At 40.5% G+C, this 18,793-nt stretch overlaps 2 protein-coding genes across 2 annotated transcripts; one reads left to right on the forward strand and one right to left on the reverse strand.

Annotated features, from left to right (window-relative positions):
- Positions 1 to 443: 443 nt before the first annotated feature.
- Positions 444 to 13,705, reverse strand: eif2a (eukaryotic translation initiation factor 2A). The gene is made up of 16 exons (XM_088078391.1): positions 13,617 to 13,705; positions 12,517 to 12,586; positions 12,369 to 12,440; positions 11,795 to 11,913; positions 10,334 to 10,433; positions 10,167 to 10,249; positions 9,944 to 10,017; positions 9,713 to 9,857; positions 9,479 to 9,595; positions 9,041 to 9,197; positions 8,694 to 8,778; positions 7,782 to 8,114; positions 2,079 to 2,183; positions 1,814 to 1,927; positions 840 to 905; positions 444 to 708 (listed from the first exon to the last, which is right to left on the reverse strand). The coding sequence occupies exons 1-16, from the start codon at positions 13,642 to 13,644 to the stop codon at positions 649 to 651; spliced, it is 1,728 nt and encodes a 575-aa protein (XP_087934517.1). The 5' UTR covers positions 13,645 to 13,705; the 3' UTR covers positions 444 to 648.
- A 1,365-nt stretch (positions 13,706 to 15,070) lies between these two features.
- On the forward strand, positions 15,071 to 17,467 carry serp1 (stress-associated endoplasmic reticulum protein 1). The gene is made up of 3 exons (XM_088078397.1): positions 15,071 to 15,280; positions 15,737 to 15,809; positions 16,570 to 17,467. The coding sequence occupies exons 1-3, from the start codon at positions 15,197 to 15,199 to the stop codon at positions 16,608 to 16,610; spliced, it is 198 nt and encodes a 65-aa protein (XP_087934523.1). The 5' UTR covers positions 15,071 to 15,196; the 3' UTR covers positions 16,611 to 17,467.
- Positions 17,468 to 18,793: the final 1,326 nt, after the last annotated feature.

The following is an 18,793-nucleotide window of genomic DNA, read 5'->3' on the forward strand; positions in this document are numbered from 1 at the left end:
CTGCGTATTATCATCAGACTCATAATTACATCATCAATCTGAGAAGTTGTTTTACTTTTTGGTAATTTTATAGAAAAAAAGGCCTATTAAATTAAAGTAAAAAAAGCTCATTACATTGTTAAAATGTTTTAGGAGTTGATTTAGTGATTTGTTTTCTTCCAATTTTGCGGTGATTTTAGGTGATATATATAATTTCAAGGTGATATATATAATTTTTATTTTTGGAAAGTTTTACATTTTTTGTGATTTCAAATAAAAGAAATGGTTTATGATTTTGTATTTATTTTTGGTGATTATTTTCAGAAATTGTTAAAACAGAAGGTTGGAATTTTTGAAATTCCATGACTTTTCCAGGTTTTCCATGACCATATGAACCCTGGGATATTTGGCTGAATCTTCAGACGGCTGACAAAGCCACCCAATAACAAACTTTATTAGTCTGATCCAATCAGAACTGAGGAGGCTTTTATTCTGAAAGGAATACTATCAAAGGCTTCAGCATCTGTACAGATGTTGCATAGCAACTGGGCTACACACACACACACACACACACACACACACACACACACACACACACAGTTCCTTGTAAGTCAAACTGTCATTTTGTTGAGGGGGCGTGGCCCGTAGCTCCTGCGGCACCTCCTAGAGTCAGATCTGCAGCTCCTCCAGCTCCCTCAGCAGCTGCTCCTCCTTCTGCACCTTCTCCAGCTGAAACAAACACACACACCTGTTACACACCAGCCTCTCACACACACACACACACACACACACACACACACACACACACACACACACACACACACTCACAGCTGATCAAATGATCAATCATCAATAATCACCTGGTTCTTCTGCAGAACTTTCCCCGCCGCCTGCTGCTCCTTCAGCTCCTCGATCGCCTTCAGCTTCTGAGACAGAAACACACACGACTGACCAATCACAGAGCAGGACACACTGACCAATCACAGAGCAGGACACACTGACCAATCACAGAGCAGGACACACTGACCAATCACAGAGCAGGACACACTGACCAATCACAGAGCAGGACACACTGACCAATCACAGGGCAGGACACACTGACCAATCACAGAGCAGGACACTGACCAATCACAGAGCAGGACACACTGACCAATCACAGAGCAGGACACACTGACCAATCACAGGGCAGGACACACTGACCAATCACAGAGCAGGACACTGACCAATCACAGAGCAGGACACACTGACCAATCACAGGGCAGGACACACTGACCAATCACAGGGCAGGACACACTGACCAATCACAGGGCAGGACACACTGACCAATCACAGGGCAGGACACACTGACCAATCACAGGGGAGGACACTCAAAGGGATCTTTTGTTTTCTTTAAAATTTTTGGCAATTTTTTAATTAAACAGTTGCGTGTGGCGTTTTTTTGTTTGTTTCTTTCGATTTTTTTTGTGACTTTTATTTTTATTTATTTAAAATATAAATATGTTAAAAGCAAAAATATTTGTCATTTTTTCCTTTAAAAAAAATTAGTGATTTGAGAAAAACATTTTTGCAGTTTTGTTTTCTTTGAAATTCCCCAAATGAGCTCATTCGTCAGACAGAAACTGTAAAAATTATCGTTGGCTTTTAGAAATTTTCTGACAGTCCTTGAACACATCGTGTGTTATTATACCGCTTTGTGAAACTAAATTTCAAAAACTTTTCCAGGCCTGGAAACTGCTGTGTGCAGGACCCTGATTCTGACCAATCACAGCGTCCACTCACACTCTGTTACTATCAGTATGGAGGGATCTAACGGAGACATCTGATTGGTTGTCACCTTCTTTAGGTTCTTGATCTTCTTGTCAGTTTCGGGGTCGCCGCAGCTAGGCTCTGATTGGCTGTTTCTGACGGGGGCGGGGTCAGATGGGGGTTCAGGTTCGGCCTTCGCCTCCTGCGGAGTGAGGGTTAGGTTATGAACATTTTTAATAACTCAAACACAGATTTGTCACCATGAATCTGAGCCAATCAGCTGCCGGCTCCGCTGACCGACAGGAAGCCAGCGGCTGACCGCGGACCCGTCTGATTGGCCGACATCAGCTCACCTGTTTGGCGGCTTTCTTGGCCTCCCGTTTCTTCTGGTTCTTCAGAGCTGATTTGGAGAGACTCCTCTCAGCCGGCCGCTGGTTCTGAGGCGGCTCCTCCTCGTGCTGACAACATGGGGTTAAACACAGTGTCATCATCCTCAGACACAGCTCTCACTTTTCCAGGACTTTTCCAGGACTCTCGGTCAAATCAGTGTTTGTTTTTATTAAATCAGTGTTTGTTTGTTTTTATTAAATCAGTGTTTGTTTGTTTTTATTAACTCAGTGCTTGTTTTTATTAAATCAGTGTTTGTTTATATTAAATCAGTGTTTGTTTGTTTTTATTAAATCAGTGTTTGTTTATATTAAATCAGCGTTTGTTTGTTTTTATTAAATCAGTGTGTGTTTGTTTTTATTAAATCAGTGTGTGTTTGTTTTTATTAAATCAGTGTGTGTTTGTTTCTATTAAATCAGTGTTTGTTTGTTTCTATTAAATCAGTGTTTGTTTTTATTAAATCAGCGTTTGTTTGTTTTTATTAAATCAGCGTTTGTTTGTTTTTATTAAATCAGTGTGTGTTTGTTTTTATTAAATCAGTGTTTGTTTGTTTGTTTTTATTAAATCAGTGTTTGTTTATATTAAATCAGTGTTTGTTTTTATAAAGTCAGTGTTTGTTTTTATAAAGTCAGTGTTTGTTTTTATAAAGTCAGTGTTTGTTTATATTAAATCAGTGTTTGTTTGTTTTTATTAAATCAGTGTTTGTTTGTTTTTATTAAATCAGTGTTTGTTTGTTTTTATTAACTCAGTGCTTGTTTTTATTAAATCAGTGTTTGTTTATATTAAATCAGTGTTTGTTTGTTTCTATTAAATCAGTGTTTGTTTTTATTAAATCAGCGTTTGTTTTTTTTTATTAAATCAGCGTTTGTTTGTTTTTATTAAATCAGTGTGTGTTTGTTTTTATTAAATCAGTGTGTGTTTGTTTTTATTAAATCAGTGTGTGTTTGTTTCTATTAAATCAGTGTTTGTTTGTTTCTATTAAATCAGTGTTTGTTTTTATTAAATCAGCGTTTGTTTGTTTTTATTAAATCAGCGTTTGTTTGTTTTTATTAAATCAGTGTGTGTTTGTTTTTATTAAATCAGTGTTTGTTTGTTTGTTTTTATTAAATCAGTGTTTGTTTATATTAAATCAGTGTTTGTTTTTATAAAGTCAGTGTTTGTTTTTATAAAGTCAGTGTTTGTTTTTATTAAATCAGTGTTTGTTTTTATAAAGTCAGTGTTTGTTTGTTTTTATAAAGTCAGTGTTTGTTTTTATAAAGTCAGTGTTTGTTTGTTTTTATAAAGTCAGTGTTTGTTTGTTTATATTAAATCAGTGTTTGTTTTTATAAAGTCAGTGTTTGTTTATATTAAATCAGTGTTTGTTTTTATAAAGTCAGTGTTTGTTTGTTTTTATAAAGTCAGTGTTTGTTTGTTTTTATAAAGTCAGTGTTTGTTTGTTTTTATTAAATCAGTGTGTGTTTGTTTTTATTAAATCAGCGTTTGTTTGTTTGTTTTTATTAAATCAGTGTTTGTTTATATTAAATCAGTGTTTGTTTGTTTTTATTAAATCAGTGTTTGTTTATATTAAATCAGCGTTTGTTTGTTTTTATTAAATCAGTGTTTGTTTTTATAAAGTCAGTGTTTGTTTTTATTAAATCAGTGTTTGTTTTTATAAAGTCAGTGTTTGTTTGTTTTTATAAAGTCAGTGTTTGTTTTTATAAAGTCAGTGTTTGTTTGTTTTTATAAAGTCAGTGTTTGTTTGTTTATATTAAATCAGTGTTTGTTTTTATAAAGTCAGTGTTTGTTTATATTAAATCAGTGTTTGTTTTTATAAAGTCAGTGTTTGTTTGTTTTTATAAAGTCAGTGTTTGTTTGTTTTTATAAAGTCAGTGTTTGTTTGTTTTTATTAAATCAGTGTGTGTTTGTTTTTATTAAATCAGTGTTTGTTTGTTTGTTTTTATTAAATCAGTGTTTGTTTATATTAAATCAGTGTTTGTTTGTTTTTATTAAATCAGTGTTTGTTTGTTTTTATAAAGTCAGTGTTTGTTTTTATAAAGTCAGTGTTTGTTTGTTTTTATAAAGTCAGTGTTTGTTTGTTTTTATAAAGTCAGTGTTTGTTTGTTTTTATTAAATCAGTGTTTGTTTTTATTAAATCAGTGTTTGTTTGTTTTTATAAAGTCAGTGTTTGTTTGTTTTTATAAAGTCAGTGTTTGTTTTTATAAAGTCAGTGTTTGTTTGTTTATATTAAATCAGTGTTTGTTTGTTTTTATTAAATCAGTGTTTGTTTGTTTTTATAAAGTCAGTGTTTGTTTGTTTTTATAAAGTCAGTGTTTGTTTTTATAAAGTCAGTGTTTGTTTGTTTATATTAAATCAGTGTTTGTTTGTTTTATTAAATCAGTGTTTGTTTGTTTTTATAAAGTCAGTGTTTGTTTGTTTTTATAAAGTCAGTGTTTGTTTTTATAAAGTCAGTGTTTGTTTGTTTATATTAAATCAGTGTTTGTTTGTTTTTATAAAGTCAGTGTTTGTTTTTATTAAATCAGTGTTTGTTTGTTTTTATAAAGTCAGTGTTTGTTTTTATAAAGTCAGTGTTTGTTTTTATTAAATCAGTGTTTGTTTTTATAAAGTCAGTGTTTGTTTGTTTTTATAAAGTCAGTGTTTGTTTATATTAAATCAGTGTTTGTTTGTTTTTATAAAGTCAATGTTTGTTTGTTTTTATAAAGTCAGTGTTTGTTTTTATTAAATCAGTGTTTGTTTGTTTTTATAAAGTCAGTGTTTGTTTGTTTTTATAAAGTCAGTGTTTGTTTTTATAAAGTCAGTGTTTGTTTTTTTAAAGTCAGTGTTTGTTTTTATAAAGTCAGTGTTTGTTTGTTTTTATAAAGTCAGTGTTTGTTTATATTAAATCAGTGTTTGTTTGTTTTTATAAAGTCAATGTTTGTTTGTTTTTATAAAGTCAGTGTTTGTTTTTATTAAATCAGTGTTTGTTTGTTTTTATAAAGTCAGTGTTTGTTTGTTTTTATAAAGTCAGTGTTTGTTTTTATTAAATCAGTGTTTGTTTGTTTTTATAAAGTCAGTGTTTGTTTTTATAAAGTCAGTGTTTGTTTTTATAAAGTCAGTGTTTGTTTTTATTAAATCAGTGTTTGTTTTTATAAAGTCAGTGTTTGTTTGTTTTTATAAAGTCAGTGTTTGTTTTTATAAAGTCAGTGTTTGTTTGTTTTTATAAAGTCAGTGTTTGTTTGTTTATATTAAATCAGTGTTTGTTTTTATAAAGTCAGTGTTTGTTTATATTAAATCAGTGTTTGTTTTTATAAAGTCAGTGTTTGTTTGTTTTTATAAAGTCAGTGTTTGTTTGTTTTTATTAAATCAGTGTTTGTTTGTTTTTATTAAATCAGTGTTTGTTTTTATTAAATCAGTGTTTGTTTGTTTTTATAAAGTTATTTTAGTTATTTAAAATATAAATATGTTAAAAGCAAAAATATTTGTCATTTTTTCCTTTTAAAAAAATTAGTGATTTGAGAAAAACATTTTTGCAGTTTTGTTTTCTTTGAAATTCCCCAAATGAGCTCATTCGTCAGACAGAAACTGTAAAAATTATCGTTGGCTTTTAGAAATTTTCTGACAGTCCTTGAACACATCGTGTGTTATTATACCGCTTTGTGAAACTAAATTTCAAAAACTTTTCCAGGCCTGGAAACTGCTGTGTGCAGGACCCTGATTCTGACCAATCACAGCGTCCACTCACACTCTGTTACTATCAGTATGGAGGGATCTAACGGAGACATCTGATTGGTTGTCACCTTCTTTAGGTTCTTGATCTTTTTATAAAGTCAGTGTTTGTTTTTATTAAATCAGTGTTTGTTTGTTTTTATAAAGTCAGTGTTTGTTTTTATAAAGACAGTGTTTGTTTGTTTTTATAAAGTCAGTGTTTGTTTTTTTTTATAAAGTCAGTGTTTGTTTTTATTAAATCAGTGTTTGTTTGTTTTTATAAAGTCAGTGTTTGTTTTTATAAAGACAGTGTTTGTTTGTTTTTATAAAGTCAGTGTTTGTTTGTTTTTATAAAGTCAGTGTTTGTTTTTATTAAATCAGTGTTTGTTTGTTTGTTCTTAATACAAACTCCAGTTCCACTGAAGTTGGGACGTTGTGTCAAATGTAAATAAAAACAGAATCCTTTTCAACCTAAATTCAACTGCATATACTACGAAGACATATAATGTTCACACTGATAAACTTTGTTGTTTTTTGCAAACATTCACTCATTTTGAATTTGATGCCTGCAGAACGTTCCAGAGAAGCCGGGACGGTCCGTGTTTACCTCTGCGTTACGCCACCTTTCCTTTAATGACACTCTGTAAGCGTTTGGGAACTGAGGACACTAGCTGTTGAAGCTTTGTAGGTGGAATTATTTCCCATTCTTGTTGATGTACGACTCCAGTTGCTCAACAGTCCGGGGTCTCCGTTGTCGTATTTTGCGCTTCATAATGCGCCGCACATTTTCAGTGGGAGACGGGTCCGGACTGCAGGCAGGCCGGTCTCGTACCCGCGGTCTTTTACTACGAAGCCGCGCTGCTGTCACACCTGCAGAATGTGGCTTAGTGTTGTCTTGCTGAAATAAGCAGGGACGTCCCTGAAAAAGACGTTGCGTGGATGGCAGCACATGTTGCTCCAAAACCTGTATGTGCCTTTCAGCATTAACGGTGCCTTCACAGATGTAAAAGTTACCCATGATGCCATGGGCACGAACACACCCCCACACCATCACAGATGCTGGCTTTTGAACTTTGCGCTGATAACAGTCTGGATGGTCCTTTTCCTTTTTGTCCCGGAGGACACGACGTCCATGATTTCCAAAGACAGTCTGAAATGTGGACTCCTCAGTCCACAGCACACTTTCCCACCTTGCTTCAGTCCATCTCAGGTGAGCTCGGCCCAGAGAAGCGTTTCCGGGTGTTGTTGATCTTTGGCTTTGCAGTGTAGAGTTTGAACCTGCACGTGTCGATGTCGAGACGATCTGTGTTAACGGACGATGGATTTCCGAAGTGTTCCTGAGCCCACGTGGTGATACCCTTCACAGAATGATGTCAGTTTTTAATGCAGTGCCGCCTGAGGGGTCGAAGGTCACCAGTGTTGGTTTTCGGCCTTGCCGCTTATGTGCAGACACTTCTCCGGACTCTCTGAATCTTTCGATGATATTATGCGCTGTAGACGATGAAATCCCTAGATTCCTTGCAAGTGTACGTTGAGAAACGTTGTTGATAAACTGTTGGCCTATTGGCTCACGCAGATGTTCACGACTTGTTTGTGCACGATTGAGCCTTTTGGGGATGTTTCTTTTATACCCAATCATGACGCTCACCTGTTTCCAGTTAACCAGTTCACCTGTGGAACGATCCAAACTGGTGTTCTCTGAGCATTCCTCAACTTTCCCGATCTTTTGTTGCCCCTGTCCCGGCTTTTTTAGAACGTTCTGCAGGCATCAAATTCAAAATGAGTGAATATTTGCAAAAAAACGATAAAGTTTATCAGTTTGAACATTAGATATCTTGTCTTCGTGGTGTCTTCAGTTGAATTTCGGTTGAAAAGGATTCGCAGATCCCTCTATTCTGTTTTTATTTACGTTTGACACAATGTCCCACCTTCATCAGAACTGGAGTTTGTAAATCAGTGTTTGTGTTTTGGGTCAAACTTGTCCTCACCAGTTTGGCGCTGGGCGTGGCCGGCAGATGTCTCAGGGCAGGTGGGCGGTACGCCTGCGTGGGCGGGGCCTGAGTGGTCCCCATCTCGCTGGGCACTGCCTGGTACCTGACGGGTCGCTCTGGGAAGCCGCCGTCGGGGAACGGCTGCCAGAGGACCTCCCACAGCTCGCCGCCGGCCGCCGCCTCCCACCTGTGCAGCACGGAGCCCGTGTAGTGCCAGATCTTATAACCGTTACTGACTCGCAGCCGCGGCGAGCACGTCGCCGTGACGATGTGCTCGCCGTCTGGACACCAGGAGAAATGTGTGGCATCCGGAGCCTGAGGTTTGGACACCTGGAGGGACAGAGACAGGTGAGACAGGAGAGACAGAGACAGGTGACACAGAAGACAGAGACAGGTAAGACAGGTGAGACAGGAGAGACAGCAGAGACAGTTGAGACAGCAGAGACAGGAGGGAAAGCTGAGACAGCGGAGACAGGAGAGACAGAGACAAGTGAAACAGGAGAGGCAGAGACAGGTGAGACAGAGACAGGTGAGACAGGGGAGACAGGGGAAACAGGGGAGGACCAAGACGGTGCTGAAAGCCTCACAGTCTCTGACAGGTTATATTACTGCAAAAATACTATACTACTACTACAATATTACTTATACTACAATACTACTACTTTAATACTACTGTTACTGTTGCACTATAATACTACAATACTACAATACTACTGCTACTGCTGCTGCAATAACGCTATTGTACTTCACTACTACAATCAAACACTCATTGTTGGATTTGTACTTTTCTGACGGTCCTTGAACACATCATGTTCATTCGACAGGTTTGTGAAAATTAATTACAAAACTTTCCAAAACTTTCCAGACCCTGACTGAGTCCGTCCGTGTTCAATGTTTCTTCTTCTTCACCTGTTTGTACTTCTTGACATCCCAGACCTCCATCTGTCCACGCAAGTTCCCAAAGCCCGCTAGGACCAGGACATGCCCCTGAGGACTGACAGCAGGAGGGACAACACCGTCAGGAGACGCTCAGTCTGATAACACCTCCTCACACCTCCTCACACCTCCTCAGTCATCCTGAAACCTCCTCAGTCATCTTCACACCTCCTCATTCATCCTCACACCTCCTCAGTCATCCTCACACCTATGAGGACTCACACCTGTAGGACAGGTGTGAGTCCTCACCTGTAGGACAGGTGCGTCCCCGCCTGTAGGACAGGTGTGTGTCGTCACCTGTAGGACAGGTGCGTCCTCACCTGTAGTAGGCAGCGTTTCGTGGTCCGGTCCCGAAGTCGAAGACGGGGTCACACTTGAGGTTGTAGACGGTGGTCTTTGCGGGCATGAAGCCGTACACCACGCAGAACTCTGCAGAGTTTGGACTCCACGCCACGTCGTAGATGGGACCGTTCTTCGCTGTGACACAGAGACAAAACGGAAACGTCGGCGCCTGATTGGTTCGGAGACGAGCGCGGCGTCTGATCCTCAGCAGCCGAAATATCCGGATTCAAAAAGTTACCATTTCTGATATCACAGTTATGATACACCGTTTAATGATCTGATGACACTACAGAGCAAAACTTATCAATTATCAATGATTAATAATCAACAGTAAGTGTCCACAGGGTGCTCCGCAGTCTGAAGTTTGACTATGTCATGCATCATGTATTATGGGATGTTTGGACTCAGAGACTCACGCAATTGGACCAGAGCCGTCTCTCCGTTCACGGCGAGGTAATGCAGCGTCTGCTCGCCGTAATAAGACGCTCCGGTTTTGTCCACCTCAGTGCTCGCCGTCACCAGAACTGCTGAGGCTGAAAGAGACGCTCATTGTTAACAACCTTATAGTTACATTAACGAGGACATTACACATTCATCGTCTGCATCCTCCAGGACCTCCAGGACCTCCAGGACCTCCAGGACTCTCTCACCTTTCTTATTCCACATCATGGTGACTCTGTCGGCCTTGAAGAAGCTCTTGTTGGCGAGCGCCGCGGAGGCTCCTCCCAGCACCGGGTACTGGTACAGGCGCACAAACGAGGGCGCTCCTTTACTGCCCGGGACGTAGACGCAGACCTGCAGGGGACAAACAGAACGAAGATCAAGACCAGGTCTAAACCTCAGACGGTCTCTGTGAAGGTGCCGGGGCGGAGCCTCCTCACCTTACTGGGCTGACCTCCGGGAGACAAAACGAAGTCCGACACCTTCTGCATGTGGAGCTTGTTGGAGATCGAACCTGAAAACACAAACACATCATCAGCCGGGCTCCGTCTACCACCTGGGAGCTCTATCTCTAACCTAGAAGAGAACTGGGATCCGTCTACTACCGAGGCTGCACCTGGTTCTGTCTACAACCTAGAAGAGAACTGGGCTCAGACTACTTACTGAAGTCGTTGTTCTCGTAGAAGTGCAGCTCGTTGTTGACGCTCCTCACTGAGATCTTTTCGTCTTCAGACCAGCTGGGACACCTGCAGCCAATCACAGCACAGAGCTGCAGTATGACACACACACACACGCACGCAATGTGTGTGTGTGTGTGAGTGTGTCCTCACCATGAGTCCACCTTCTTCTGATACAAAGCTTTGATCAGCTGACCGCTCTGTAAGTCCCACAGCTGGAGGTTAGCGTCCCCCTGAGCGCTGTCCTGAGGCTCTACACACACACACACACACACAGACAGACACACACACACACACACACATTACTAATGTGTCAACATAGCCGTGTCGAATTAGCAGCAATCAGCGATGTAAACAGGAAGTCACTGCAGCATCACTTATAGTCTCTTGTCCTCTCATGTTGTCTCCTGTCCTCTCATGTTGTCTTCTGTCGTGTCTCCTGTCCTCTCATGTTGTCTCCCGTCGTGTCTCCTGTCCTCTCATGTTGTCTCTCGTCGTGTCTCCTGTCCTCTCATGTTGTCTTCTGTCGTGTCTCCTGTCCTCTCATGTCGTCTCCTGTCATGTCTCCTGTTGTCTCCTGTCATGTCTCCTGTCCTCTCATGTTGTCTCCATTCATGTCTCCTGTCCTCTCCTGTTGTCTCCATTCATGTCTCCTGTCCTCTCCTGTTGTCTCCTGTCATGTCTCCTGTTGTCTCCTGTCATGTCTTCTGTCCTCTCCTGTTGTCTCCTGTCATGTCTCCTGTTGTCTCCTGTCGTCTCCTGTTATGTCTCCTGTCGTCTCCTGTTGTCTCCTGTTGTCTCCTGTCATGTCTCCTGTCATGTCTCCTGTTGTCTCCTGTCATGTCTCCTGTTGTCTCCTGTCATGTCTCCTGTCATGTCTCCTGTCGTCTCCTGTCGTCTCCTGTCGTCTCCTGTCTTCTCCTGTCGTCTCCTGTCGTCTCCTGTCATGTCTCCTGTCGTCTCCTGTCGTCTCCTGTCATGTCTCCTGTCATGTCTCCTGTTGTCTCCTGTCATGTCTCCTGTCGTCTCCTGTCATGTCTCCTGTCATGTCTCCTGTCGTCTCCTGTCATGTCTCCTGTCATGTCTCCTGTCGTCTCCTGTCATGTCTCCTGTCGTCTCCTGTCGTCTCCTGTCGTCTCCTGTCATGTCTCCTGTCATGTCTCCTGTCATGTCTCCTGTCATGTCTCCTGTCGTCTCCTGTCATGTCTCCTGTCATGTCTCCTGTCATGTCTCCTGTCATGTCTCCTGTCATGTCTCCTGTTGTCTCCTGTCATGTCTCCTGTTGTCTCCTGTCATGTCTCCTGTCATGTCTCCTGTTGTCTCCTGTCATGTCTCCTGTCGTCTCCTGTCGTCTCCTGTCGTCTCCTGTCATGTCTCCTGTCATGTCTCCTGTTGTCTCCTGTCGTCTCCTGTCATGTCTCCTGTTGTCTCCTGTCATGTCTCCTGTTGTCTCCTGTCGTCTCCTGTCATGTCTCCTGTTGTCTCCTGTCATGTCTCCTGTCATGTCTCCTGTCGTCTCCTGTCATGTCTCCTGTCATGTCTCCTGTCATGTCTCCTGTTGTCTCCTGTTGTCTCCTGTCGTCTCCTGTCATCTCCTGTTGTCTCCTGTCTTACTGCTGTACGGTTGCCAGGTGACCAGAATGTTGTTGAGAGGAGAAAACTCCAGCAGAGACGTCTTTGGCAGGTCAAAGGTCGACACGATGGAGCCGTCTGAAGATTTGACCACAGAGACACTGAGAGACAGAACGAGACAGAGACAGAGGGACAGACAGACGGTCAGACTGAATCTTTAAATGTCAAACACACTCTGAGTTCTCAAATGATTTTTAGTGAATTAACCCTTTACGTTCAGTTAACAAGTCAGATCAGAGTCATGTTTTTAAAACGCACGTCTGCTTATTCTCCTCATGAAAACAGAATAATAATTATTATTACTGTTATTATTACCGTTATCACTGATGTTATTATTGTTATTATTATTATCATTGATGTTATTATTGTTATTATTATTATCATTGATGTTATTATTGTTATTATTATTATCATTGATGTTATTATTGTTGTTATTATTATCATTGATGTTATTATTGTTGTTATTATTATTATCATTGATGTTATTATTGTCATTATTAATATCACTGATGTTATTACGGTTATTATAATCGTGGATGAATTGTGGCTTTGTTACTTGTGTCCGTTGCACCAGCCGAACAGCGATCCGTCTCTGCTGAAGGTCACACACCTGCTGGACCGACCGTCCCTGAAACACACACACGTTTATATATTATCTGCATGCAAAGCAATGATGTTGATGAAGATGAGGTTGAGGATGTTACCTGGTGAAGGTGGGGTGCTGCTGGCAGGTGGGAGGCCCGCAGAGCAGAGACGTACCATCGGATCCTCGAACTGAAGCATCAACAGTTTACAAAGAGCTGATTATTGATTATCGTGAAGCGGCCGTAACATTTCAGTTTGGCAAATTTCTTTTAGCCTCCGAGTCACTCGGCAAACGTGCATGAAACGTTCACCGCACATGATGAAACTCAAAAAATATGTTTTTGGTTTCTGGCTAACAAACTGTGTTTTATTTTGACAACCCCAGATTTAAAAGGCAGGTTTTCACCAAAAATCACCGAAACCTTTAAAAGGAAAAAAACAAAAATAAAAAGTAAAAACATGTAAAAAAAAAAAAAAAAAATTCAAGGAAAAAACTTTACCAAAAAACTTTTAAAAATGTCAAAATTGTTATACATATACATTTTTAAAATCACCAAAAGTTTAAGAAAAAAATAGGAAATATTTCCAAAACATTTTAAAGGAAAGAAAATTAAACAACTGTCACCAACGTTTTTTAAAGGTCTCTTAGACGATGTGAGCTGAAGTCCAAAGAGGAACTGTATTAATTAAAGGTTTCCGTGTTTACCGGCTGAGCATCCTGTCACATGAAACATCACCGAAGATTTTTCTGAACCAACAGAAGCGACTCTTTCATTCGGCATTCGCGTCAGCCTCCAAACAGCCAGAACTTTTTTGGCTTTTCGCTGTTTACCTGCAGCTCACGGCTGATTTCACACACCTGAGCCGGTCGCGGAGCGGACACTGTGAGAGGTTTTCGGAGGGTTTTTGGTCGTTTCGGATCGGTAATTGGGGTTTTTATCGATGCCGAATGAGTCAGAAGACTCTGCGGATTCCAAGAAAGTCTGAAGTTTTATTTCGGGACGTTCGTGTATCCGCCAAAAACAAATAATCAACTAAAGAAATCAGATTTTACACTGAGTTTGGCGGGATGTTTCTTCAACCTAAAAGACCGGAAGACGAGGACAGCTGAGTGCCTGCTCTCTGACGTCAGCCGGTGTCCGGTAACTCGGTAACTTTCCGGTAAACATTAAAAACAAAAACAACAACAACTCGATTTGATCAGAGTGAAATCACCCACCTGCGAGCAGCGGGATGGCCGGCGCCATGTTTACGTGTACCGGAAGAAGAAGAAGAAGAAGAGCTGCCTCCCGGAAATGCGTCAGAAGAAGGCGGGTCTCCCAGTGCCACATCAGCATACTGTCCGCGCGCCGCTCTGACACGTCACTCAAAAACATTTAAAAAACATTTTAATTAATTACTCCGAGACGCGGGAAAACGTTTGACCGACAAAAAGTGACGCTTTTTTAAAAAAAAAACAATAAAAAAGTTTGTTTTTATAAAAGTTTAAAGTTAAACAGCTGCGTCAAGTTCCCACCGAGCAGCGGCGCGTGACGCCACTTCCGCTTTCAAAGTAAAAGCAGCAACAATAACAAAGAAAAACTATCAATTTTTAAAAATACATTCACTCAAGTACTGGGAGTGCAGCATCGAAATATACACTTCAGGTACTTCATCAAATATTTCCATTGTTTGTGCTTTTGCTCCATCTCAGGGGGAAACATTTTTAACCCTTTACATTTTTACAGCTTCACTTCCTCCAGATTATTGATACAAAATAGCATCGAAAATTAGTGATGTGTGATTATAGATTTAAACTGACCAACACAATCAGTCATCAATAATATCAGAGATGATTCTGCAGAACGAGTATTTTTTCTTTCCGTACATAACATTTTTCTGATTATACTTTTGTACTTTTTGTAAATTTTGAATGCTTGTAAAAGTACACTGTAGTATTATTACTTTTCCTGCAGTAAAAGATGTGAGTATTTGGTCTGGTTTTAGAGCTTGACTTTGTAAAACTGTGGCTGACTTTTGTTTTTTCTCTGATGTTTTATCGTTGGTGGACGTCATCGAGTACTCTGCTAATGTACTTAAGAACAATTTTGAGGTACTTGCAATTTACTCAGGTGTTTCTATTTAATGCCATTTTATACTTTTACTCTTCTACATGTCAGAATGATTATTGCACTTTTTGCTGCATTACATTTATTCAATTACTTTAGTTACTAGTTACTTGGTTGATTTATGTTTTGTATCAATAATCTATAAGATCCATGGGCCGTTTCTAGGATTTCAGCTCACCTGGGGCTCAGCCCGGACCTCTGTCAGGGGAAAATAATGCCAAAATGTTATCTTTAAAGGATTTTAGCAACCACAACAACAGAAAAAAACAGGTTAAAGATAAATAAATTCATTTAAAATAAACAAATAAATAAAGTGAACATTATAACAGATCTTTCATTAAAAAAATAATAATTTTAGCTGACTTGTTTTTCTTTTAATAACTTTAGTCGCTTGGTTTATGTAATTAAAAAAGTTTTTGCAATAGGTCATAAGCTATTATTCCACATCACTGGATTTTATTTTGAAGGAGTGCACAGGAAGTCTTACTTTGACACGCAGCGGTTGACGCGGGAGGCGCGTGCCTGAGGGGGCGGGGCTTGGTCTTTTTGAGGACGTCGACAGAAGAAAGTAGCTCCCAGTCCGCCAGCAGCGTCACCGAGGACACCGAGGACAGCGACACAACGAGCTACAAACTACACAGCGACAAACTACAAACCTAAACTGCCTAAAAACACCCGTGAAGAAGACAAGATGGTGGCCAAACAGAGAATCCGCATGGCCAACGAGAAACACAGCAAGAACATCACTCTGCGCGGGAACGTGGCCAAGTCAACGGTGAGTTTAACAACCGAACAGCGCTGACTTTAACAACCGGCGGCGCGGAGCTCAACAACAGCTGCTGCTGGGACCCGTGGACCGCTCCGGGACCGGGACCGGGACCGGGACCAGTCTGAGGACACTGGAGTCTGAAAACCAGTCCGCAGACCTGGAACCAGTCTGGAAATGGGAACCAGTATGTGTTAAGTGATCAGTTGAGACTGGTACGGGTTCTCTAGTGAGCTCCACCAGTATCGATACTCTGATCAATAACACATCTGTCACACTGATTCAGACTCTGATTGATCATAAATGACATGATCAGCTGATCGATCAGCCTGATTGAATCAGATTCAAACCAACAAAGTTGATGCGTTGAGTGACGTCACAGGAAGCGGTTATTGATTATTGATGTAATGATTCTCACTGCGCGCGCGCGCGTGTGTGTGTGTGTGTGTGTGTGTGTGTGCGCAGAGGAACCTGACTGAGGACAAAGGTGTGGGTCCCTGGCTGCTCGCCCTCTTCATCTTCGTCGTCTGTGGATCAGGTGAGTCCTCACTCTGACATCATTGTCACCTGTAAAAACTGATTATTGATTATTGTTTCATTTAACTGATTTATTTTATTAACGCTTCAATTCTGCAGGAGTCAAAACAGCAGCTGCTTCCCAAAAAACTGCACAAACACACAAATACAGAAACACTAAACAGCAGAATCACACACAAGCAACATATACTATAAAACAGCTGAATACAGCAACAGAAATATGTAAAACTACTGCGAATAAATATAAACACAAATATATAGAACAGTGGTCAGGAAATATAAACACAAATATGTAAAACTACTGTGAATTAATATAAATATAAACAGTGATGTGTAAATATAAAGAAATATATAAAAAAAGTGTTATCAAATATAAACAGTCGTGTCAATACATCAAAATAAATAAAACCAAATATAACAAACATAAACAAACATGTAAAACAGTGGTGAGTAAATATAAATATATTTCAGTGTTGTCGTTGTCGTCGTCGTAGCTTTTTTTTCTTATCGATTTGCTTGTTTGAGTCCGAGTGACTCGACAGAGCGAAGTGAAGAGTCACTTCGCTCTGTCGAGTCACTCTGAATCAAACAAGCAAATCGATAAGAAAAAAAAAAACACCTGCTGTGTCTCAGGTGTGAGTGGGCGGAGCTTCAGATAAGCCGCAGCCCATCTGAGCATGCGCAGATGTGACAAAGATCCTCTGGTGAATAGAGGGATCACTCCGACTCAAAGTCCAGCGTCTGTCTCTGCGTCTCTGCAGCCATCTTCCAGATCATCCAGAGCATCAGGATGGGCATGTAGTGATGTCACCGCCAGGGGGCGGGGCCACCGCGACCGGCGGCCCAAGGTGTGACGACCTCTGTCGCCTCGACCCGAAAACTCGCCGACTGGAACATTCCTGAACTCTGACAGCCGACCAAACGACACACAGACCCCGCCCGCCAACCACATGACCCCACCCCTCAGGGACCCTGCCCCTTCAGTATGACCCCCCGCCGACTCCGCCCCTGTCCTCCTGTTATTAGTCCAGACACCGACCTTCCCATGTCTCTCTGCCTGTAAACAAGCCGCACGTGCCTTTCTCTGTTTACCTGTGCTGAAGCCCCGCCCCCTCAGACTACACCTTGTCACTGCGGGGGGGAGTGGGGGGGCATAGTCCGACCTGCAGCAGGTGAACAAACATTCCTGTTTATCTCCAGAGTACAAAACATTCCAGCTCAGTCTGCTCCTCCTCCTCCTCCTCCTGCTGCTGCTCCTCCTCCTCCTCCTGCTGCTGCTCCTCCTCCTCCTCCTCTCTCCTGCTGCTGCTGCTCCTGCTCCTCTCTCCTGCTGCTCCTGCTCCTCTCTCCTGCTGCTGCTCCTCTCTCCTGCTGCTGCTCCTGCTCCTCTCTCCTGCTGCTGCTCCTCCTTTCTCCTACTGCTGCTCCTCTCTCCTGCTGCTGCTCCTGCTCCTCTCTCCTGCTGCTGCTCCTCCTCTCTCCTGCTGCTGCTCCTCCTGCTCCTCTCTCTTGCTCCTCTCTCCTGCTGCTCCTGTTGTGAATGAACAGATGAAGGTCTTTTGAATCAGAAGCTGACCAGGTGTTACAGGTGTGTCTGCACCGTGTGCAGCTTCACCTGAACGTCGTTTTCACGCAATAAAGTTTCTTTTTGAAGATGGATGCAAAGTTCGAGTCTTTGTTCATAAAACTTCTCCTTCTCCTCCTCCTCCTCCTCCTGCAAACAAGTCATCTGTAAACATAAGATAAAAATCAATAAAGTAAACAGCTGAATGATCACACACACACACACACACACACACACCTGTCAGGTAAAATTACAAAGTAAAAAACAAATATTACTTTCAGATCCAACATGATTCATCTGAAACTCGCAGGTTTAACAGGACAATGTCTGTCCACACTGAGGACATCTGTCCACACTGAGGACATCTGTCCACACTGAGGATGTTGGCTAGTAATACAAGTCGTAGTACTAGTAGTAGCAGACAGCAGTAGTGATGCTGCAGTGCGTCCAGCAGGCGGTGCTGTGTGTTTGTCCTCTGTGGACTCTGTCCTCAAACCAAACTCCGTCAGTCCAGTCCCTGTAGAGTAGAAGTAGTAGTACAAGCAGTAGTACTACTGCTACTACTACTACTAACACTAGTAGTAGTAGTAGTAGTAATAGTAGCAGTAGTGGTAGTACTAGTAGTAGCAGTAGTAGTAGTAGTAGTAGTAGTAGTAGTAGTAGAAGTAATAGTAGCAGTAGTGGTAGTCGTAGTAGTAGTAGTAGTAGTAGAAGTAATAGTAGCAGTAGTGGTAGCACTAGTAGTAGTTGTTAAAGTGTTTGTAATTTTTTTACTCAAAATTTTTTGGGTATTTTTTTTTTCTTTACAAACTTTTGCCGATATTTTTTATCTTTGAATTTTTTGGGATGTTTCTATTTTTTATTTTTGGTGAGTTCCAGAAATTTTTATTTCTTAAAAACTTTTTTGGCAATATTTTTCTTTGAAAAATTTTGGTGGTGTTTTTCTCTTAACTTTTAGGTGATTTTTTCCCCCTAATCTGTCGTATTTTTTTCTATTTTTCTGTTATAATTTTTGGGCGTTTTTTTACTTTAATAGTCACTAAAGATTTTTGCCCTTTTTTTACTTTTAAAATTTTTGGTGATTTTTAAATAAAACATGCCTTCCAACATGCCTGCCTGCGTCCTGCCAAAATAAAGACACTAATAACACGTTCTAATGACACGTTCTAATAACATGTTCTAATAAGACATTGTTCTTATAACACATTGTTCTACATGTTCTAATATGGTCTAATAACATTTTGTTCTAATAACATGCTCTAATACGCTGTTCTAATCACACGTTCTAATAACACGTTCTAATAACACGTTCTAATAACACGTTCTAATAACACGTTCTAATAACACGTTCTAATCACACGTTCTAATAACACGTTCTAATAACACGTTCTAATAACACGTTCTAATAACACGTTCTAATC

This window comes from Plectropomus leopardus, chromosome 6, assembly GCF_026936395.1.
Source record: "Plectropomus leopardus strain MGB_pleo_1.0 chromosome 6, ASM2693639v1, whole genome shotgun sequence".
Lineage (NCBI taxonomy): Eukaryota > Metazoa > Chordata > Actinopteri > Perciformes > Serranidae > Plectropomus > Plectropomus leopardus.